Source organism: Apteryx mantelli, chromosome 15 (genome assembly GCF_036417845.1).
Source record: "Apteryx mantelli isolate bAptMan1 chromosome 15, bAptMan1.hap1, whole genome shotgun sequence".
Taxonomy (NCBI): Eukaryota; Metazoa; Chordata; class Aves; order Apterygiformes; family Apterygidae; genus Apteryx; species Apteryx mantelli.
The window spans coordinates 19,710,236-19,717,500 of NC_089992.1; the positions used below are offsets into that span (position 1 = coordinate 19,710,236).

Consider the following 7,265-nt stretch of genomic DNA (forward strand, 5'->3'; position numbering starts at 1 on the left):
GCGCGGAGACTGCGCACCCGCGGGAGGCACGGCAGCGCGCGGGGCCCGGGCTCCCGCTCTCAGTGTGTCGGACCCGCGGAGCCGGAGCCGCCCCTGCGGGGTCCCAGCTCCTCCGGGGGCGACACTGAGGTGCTGCGCTCAGCGCGTTGGGATCTGCCCCCGGCGGCAGGTGGAGCACGGAGGGAAAAGCAGCTCTGCTGGGAGACCAGCTCCTGGCGGAGCCAGCTGCCCCGGGACAGGCCCGGGAGGGATGAGAGGGAACAGCAGCCTTTTCCCAGGCTTGGGCAAGCCGGGCAGTCCCAGGCGCTGGGGCCGGGCGCAGCTGGGGCCCGCTGCCCAGGGCCGGGAGCCCCGGGGGCGCGGAGCCCCCACCCGCTGACCCCGGGCGCCCCGGGCAGGCAGCGGCCGCTGCCGAGCGCGGCTCCGCCGCAGCCACGAGAGGCCTTTGAGTTTCGAGACTTCGGGCCGGGCGCAGCCGCTGCCGGGGCTCCGCAGGGAGCCGAGGCGGGCGCAGGGGAGCCCGTCTCCCCCGGGGCCGCCCGACAGGGCCGCGTGGGCCCCCGGCGAAGAGGGAGCGCAGGTAGCGCCAGGACGGCGGGGACAAAGGCCCGTCGGCCCTACCGCCTGTAGCCGAAGGAAGGGGCCCTGGGGCAGGGGACATCCTCCGACCCATCCCCGGGCGCGGCGCAACCGGGCCGGGTCCTGGGTTGGGCTCTGGGTGCTTGAAAGCCCCGGCGGGGCGGGCGGGCGGAGCGCAGGGAGGCAGCTCGCCTTAAGTAACGCGGCGGCGGTGAGGAGCCACCGGGCGACGGCAGGGCAGGGCAGGGCCGGCGGAGCTCCGCGGGGCGCAGCCGTGCCCGAGCGCGGCCCCTCGGGCACAAAGGGCACTGCAGATCCCAGGCGGTTACGCTGCTATTAGGAATACAGGTTGGGGACCAGCTCTCAGTTGAGCGTTGACAGGCAGGGGGAGTTTGTTTAGCGCTCAATGCGAAAGGAACAAAATCCTTTTGAAAGGGCGCTAAGTAGTTTCACGCCAAAGTGGCAGATTTGGTAAAGAATGTGCGGTGGGACAAAGCCCCGCCGCACTCGGCCGCAGTTCCCAGAGCGGCCGGAGCACTTCGGCACTCCTCACCGGGAATTCAAACACAAATAAAGCGCCAGAGCCCAAATCTCTCCGCTTCCTTCTCCCTGCCGGCCCCCGGGAAGCAAAGAGAAACAGAACCATTACAAAAAAAGAGAGCGAGGCTTAGCCGAAATGCGGCCACAACCAGCAGCCTGGAGTTGACTTTCCAAAACGGGGGAAGCTTGCTCAGAGCCTGGCATTGTGTTTCGCAGCCTAGGAAACCCTAAGAAGCTGGTACTTCCCCCCTCCCTTCTCTTTTCTCCCAACTGGTTTGTAAATATTAACAAGGTTGTGCGAGCTATTCTTTCACACTGTGTGGATTTTTTTATCCCTGGAAAACTTCTTGGCTTCCCCTCACAGCCCCTCTCCCACTCCTTCCCTCTGCAAAGGAACACACCTGCCTGCAGCCAGGAGGATTCAAAATCAATATTGTATTTGTCACTTTTCTGTCTCCTTTTCCTCTCTCAACAGCCCCGCTTGCCACTGAAGCGAATTGTGGATTTATGGAGGAAAATTAGCATAAATTATTACCAAATCTGTAAACGTGTGTGGTCTTGCTTGTGGGAAAGGGGGCTATTGCGAACCTTCCATGCAGAAAGGTGGTCCGTGATGGGCTCCATGGAATGACTGAATGGCTATTGCACGAAATAGATTTCCATTAGGTTTGCACATTGATATAATTGACTTATGTGTATTTTATACAGTTTTCCCAACACTTTCACTGAGCTTCTTATTTGAATTAGGCTTCAGAAAAACGTCTATTTGTTTTGGTTTTCTGCACAATGGATTTGGATCCACTTTGCAAGCACTCGTACTCGCCCCCTCTCCTCCTCCCTAATGTTGGCTTTCAAAGTAAAAGGCAAATGCTACAAGTTACATTTAAATCCTATATTGCCCAAGTCTGTCATTTGTTGCGTGCTTAACATGAGGTGAAACTTTGGGTATCAATTACCGGGATCGCTCTGCCTGCCCTAGCCCTCCGCTCACACATTCCTTTGCATGGAGGAAAAAAAATCGGACCACTTACAAACATACCTTATTTGCACTCGGAGCAGCAAATGACAACGGAAGTCGACTTTTCTTTAACTTTACAGCTTACGGGTTCCCATTTGCACCAGCGTTTTTTTTTTCTTTATTCGAAAATAAAAGGTACCGGTAAAAAGAAGAAGAAAAGAATGTGTCAGTCTGTGGATTTTATTTATGCCCGTGCTGCTTCTGAGCTCTTGTTTTCACAGGCATCCCAGGAGTGAACTTGGGCTGAAAGACAAAATCCGAACGGGGGATTGTTGGAAAGAAGTGCAGCGTGGGTGTGTGTATCGAGGGGGGGGGTGTTCCCCTTAAACCTACATATTTGGGGGTTCTCATTACAAAAACAGAAGCCTTCTGCCCGGTGTCCTAGGGGACGCCGGGAGGAACCTGTGCTCATTTCAGAGCATTGTCTTTCCCAAACTCTACCGAAGTCCGCGGCTCATCCGCGCCCACCTGCCGAGCGAGCGCGAGGGCCGCTTCGCTGCCCTGCCCGGCTCGCACGCAGCCCTCGGCGGGTGCTCACCGAGCGCGGCAGCCGCCAGGCTCTGAACCCCCGGGCCCCGGCCCCTCTCTGCAAGGGCGATGACACGCGGCAGGTCCCCCGCCCCGGGCTCGCCAGCTTGGCATCGCGGGGCCAAGCTCGGCTGCTCCGATTCCGAGAAATACCATTATTTCCCCATTATTCTCTAAACGACATCCTGCCCCGGGAGAGAGGGATTAGGTGGGACGGAGGGCAGCCGGGCTGCAACGAGGGGAACCCAGTTTAACAGACACGACGTCGGGTCTAGCTGCAGTGCTAAATGCGTTTTCAAGCTCCTGCAGGATTTCAGGGAGCCCTGCTTGATGGGAACTGTCCCTCAGAGAAGACTCTAACCGCAGGCAGAGCCCATCTCGCAGAAGACCGCTCTAGAGAGACGCCGGAGCGGGCGCTCCCTCCCCCACCCCAGTTATTTTTGCTGAATTAAGAAGGTGACATTATTCTTTTCTTCAAGTACTTCTGTTAATATTGAAAAACGTGCGCTTGCATTTCAAGCGAGTGCGCTCAGCCTCAGCAGCCATTTCAATATTAATGAAATTGTTTAATCTCCTAAATTCATCGTGTTTAAGTTACGTTTTGGTGAGTTATTGACCGGCTCCGAAAATATTGTTAATGGAGTGGATGTGTATTCACCACAAAGGATCTTTTTTCCAGGGCTTGCAGCTCCCGAGCCAATCTTTTATTCTGGCTCTAGAGTGACAGGATGCACCGCAGCCTCGGCAATACATATCACCCAAACTTCCCCCAGGCGCCAGGGCAAGCCTGGGACCTCCAGGGCCTGAGCCTCCTCCCGTACACCCGGCTGGCAGCGAGGTGCTCGGCGGAGCTGCGGCTCCAGGATCGGGCCGTGGCCCTGGGAGGACGCAGGAGAGCGGAGCAGAGAAAGCCGCAACTCGAGTGTTAGACACCCTGCCCGCCTGCACCTACGCGAGCGTGTGCACCGCGAAGCACAGAGGCACAAGCACAGCGTGAGCCGTTCCGGGGCTCCCGTGGAAGGTGTCAGGTTGCCCGTAGCCAGCGCAGTGGCCGGGCAGCCCGGACGGGCCGTGCGGAGGCAGCGCGGGGGCCCGGCGCCGGGAGCGGCGCGGGCGGCGGGCGGCGAGAGCACGCGGCGCCGCCTCGGCCGCCCGGAGCGAGCCCGGGCGCTGCGGCAGATTTTAAGGCGACTTCCACGTTTTGGCCCCAGCAGGCTCGGGGAACTACACCAACGCGCGTGGCTAGAGTGGCGGAGGAAGGCAAACTTCCCCGGGCGGGCACGGAGGAGCCCCAATATTTTCCCTGCGCCGAAATAAGCCTTCGCGAGCGAGGCAGGGGCTCGGTTGGAAGATGGCAAAGAGAAAGTCTCTCGTTACAGGGAAAAAGAGTCGCTTTAAGTTAGGCAACAATACAAATCAGATAACAATGCAGAACAAACAGAATACCACAGCCAAGCAATTTCCATGTCAAACATCCCACTGCTCGGTAGCTCCATTCGTAAGTGAATTGCAGACTAAGCTTCCTGCAAAGTCCACAGAAAGGTTAGTGCATACCTTCACCCCCCCGCACCCGCCTTACTGGGTACCATCACACCGCAATTCCGCTTGCGGAGCCTTTTCACCCCTCGCCTTGTCTTCAAATGGAAATGATTCCTATTGGCCCAAGGTGTCCATGTAAATAGGTGTAAATGAAACCAGATTATGCCTTTCTCTCCAGCCCCCTCCTCCCCGCTCCCCTCCCCCTCCTCCCAAGGCGATTGTCATATGATAGCGAAGAAGTGGCACATTAATGAAGCGCCTCTACAGGGGTCTTTTCTGCTCATGTCACCACATAAAACTATCAGATGGTTAGAGGAAGGACATGGAGGCAACTACTTAGCTCATCTCAGCTGCAGAGACGCAAACAAGCCCCTGCTACAGTCCAGCTGCCGGTGGTGTAAAAGAAGCTGATTCAGCCGCGGAGGAGAAGGGAGGGGTGTACGAGAGGATTCCCCAAATCGAGCCAGCTCGCTGCCTCCTCAGGACTAAAACGGAGCAGTGGCCGGGAAGGGAGCGAGAGAGGCGCCGGAGGACCGGGCTGGGAAAGAGCCCCGACTCCCAGCTCCGTCCCGGATGCAGACTGTCAACTTCCAGCAACTTTAAGGTGGGCATATGTAGGGCTGGCGTGGAGCGGGGTGGCAGCCCGAGGGGATGGGAAGGGGGTCCCCTTCTCCTACTCCCAAGATCAAGAGGCAGAGCCACCACTAGAGTAACTTGGCTGGCGCGGGGCTGCTGCGGGGCGGCTGCGCTGAGCGAGGCCGGACGTGGCCGGGGAAGGGCACGGCGCTTCCCCCGGCGGCGGCGCGGGGCGCCGGATCACCTCCCCTGCGCCCCGTCCCCTGCCGGCGGGCCAAGCTCCGCTGCGCCCTTTCTCCGAGCGCCTCTTTCTCCGCCCCCGCCCCCAGCCGCTACCTCGGCCGGGTGTCGGTGCAAACCCTCCTGGACTCACCCCTCTCCCCTCACCCCGACCCCTTCCTTGTCGCTGCCCTTCTGCAGATCTCTGCGGGTCCGCTAGCGAAGATGCCTCGGCCGGGCAGAAACACTTACAGTGACCAGAAGCCTCCCTACTCCTACATCTCCCTGACCGCCATGGCGATCCAGAGCTCCCCGGAGAAGATGCTGCCCCTGAGCGAGATCTACAAGTTCATCATGGACCGGTTCCCCTACTACCGGGAGAACACGCAGCGCTGGCAGAACTCCCTCCGCCACAACCTCTCCTTCAACGACTGCTTCATCAAGATCCCGCGCCGTCCCGACCAGCCGGGCAAGGGCAGCTTCTGGGCGCTGCACCCCAGCTGCGGGGACATGTTCGAGAACGGCAGCTTCCTGCGCCGCCGCAAGCGCTTCAAGGTGGTCAAGTCGGACCACCTGGCCCCCAGCAAGCCGGCCGACGCGGCGCAGTACCTGCAGCAGCAGGCGAAGCTGCGCCTCAGCGCCCTGGCCGCCACCGGCACCCACCTGCCCCAGATGTCCACGTACAACCTCGGCGTGTCCCAGCCCTCCAGCTTTAAACACCCCTTCGCCATCGAGAACATCATCGCCAGAGAGTACAAGATGCCCGGGGGACTCGCCTTCTCCACGATGCAGCCCATGCCGGCCGCCTACCCCCTCCCCAACCAGTTGACTACGGTGGGCAGCTCCATTGGCACGAGCTGGCCCCACATGTACAGCTCCGGCATGATCGACACCGCCACCCCCATCTCCATGGCCAGCAGCGAGTACAGCGCGTACGGCGTGCCCATCAAGCCGCTCTGCCATGGGGGGCAGACTTTGCCGGCCATCCCCGTCCCCATCAAGCCCACCCCCGCGGCGGTGCCGGCGCTGCCCGCGCTGCCCGCGCCCATCCCCACCATCCTCTCGAACTCGCCCCCCTCCCTGAGCCCCACGTCCTCGCAGACCGCCACCAGCCAAAGCAGCCCGGCCACCCCCAGCGAGACTCTCACCAGCCCGGCGCCCGCCCTGCACTCGGTGGCGGTGCACTGACCCGGGCCGCCTGCGCGGCCTCCGCCGCCGCCCGGCCTCCAAAGTTTCCTCGCAGTCCCCCCCCCCCCCTTCATTCCTGCCTTCCTCTTCTTGTCTTCCCCCTCTCTCTTCCTTTCCCTGCAAGCAGAGAAAACTCCCCGCGGGAAAGCAGAGGTTTGCCATTCATGTGAGCCGCCTTTCTGCTTCGCCCTTTCCGCCATGCTCTCCTTCAGTGTCCCGGTTTCTTTGCTGTTTCTTAACTTTGTTTTCCGCTCTTTTGGGGTACAACGAAACAAACCCGAGCTGCCCTCCCGCTCCCCGCGCGGTATGAACTGCCATCTGCATCACCAGTTTTCCAAAAGTACTTCAGGCATCTTCGATTTGCTGCAGACTAGAGAAGCCTTATCCGGCTTTGCCTGTTTCCCTTCCTTTGTCTGGGGAAGAGCAGGGTTTTTATATGGGACCGATCTTTAAAACCATAAACAGTGTGAAATAGCTGCAGTCTCACGGCATGAGAGCAGCAATGTTTCCAGCCTCCAAGTAACAAACAGCTTGGATCTTGGAAACCCTGGAAAATGCTTGTTTCCTCTGTGCGTGTGTGTGCATTTTGCTGTTACGAAAAAGGGCAGAACTGCTACAGGGCGAGACCGCAGGACCTCCACGCTGGGTCACCGTGAAAACCAGCAGTGCGCCAGGAGCCGGGGCCACACAGGTTCAGGCGGGGCGGGCGAGCGGCGGCGGCTCCCCGGGGGCGGCGGGGGCGCGGGCTGCGCCGAGGCAGTGGCACCCGCGCGGGTGGCCGCGCCGCGCCGCGCCGCGCCGCCTGGCAGCGCAGCGCAGCGCAGCGCAGAGCAGCGCAGAGCAGCGCGCACCGTCGCTGCCCCCGCAGCGCCCGCCTCGCTGCAAATCCTGGACCGGCACCTGCACTGCAAGTCCAAGGAGGTCCCCTCTGCAGTACCTGTTGTAACGCCAATGGTTACTGTAGGTTTCAGGCGGAAGAGAGAGAGAAGTTAATTTGTCTGTTGACCTCTGATTCATTTGAAGGTTTGGGGAGCTGGGCGTTTATTTTTCAATTTTGTAGCTATTTATTTCATAGCTT

General features: G+C 60.1%; 1 protein-coding gene across 1 annotated transcript; it reads left to right on the plus strand.

Annotated features, from left to right (window-relative positions):
- Window positions 1-5,224: 5,224 nt before the first annotated feature.
- On the plus strand, window positions 5,225-6,187 carry FOXB1 (forkhead box B1). The gene has a single exon (XM_013957015.2). The coding sequence runs from the start codon at window positions 5,225-5,227 to the stop codon at window positions 6,185-6,187; it is 963 nt and encodes a 320-aa protein (XP_013812469.2).
- The last annotated feature ends 1,078 nt before the right edge of the window (window positions 6,188-7,265 follow it).

Coding starts and splice junctions, on each gene's coding strand:
- FOXB1 (XM_013957015.2), top strand. CDS start 5,225: ATGCCTCGGCCGGGCAGAAACACTTACAGTGACCAGAAGCCTCCCTAC.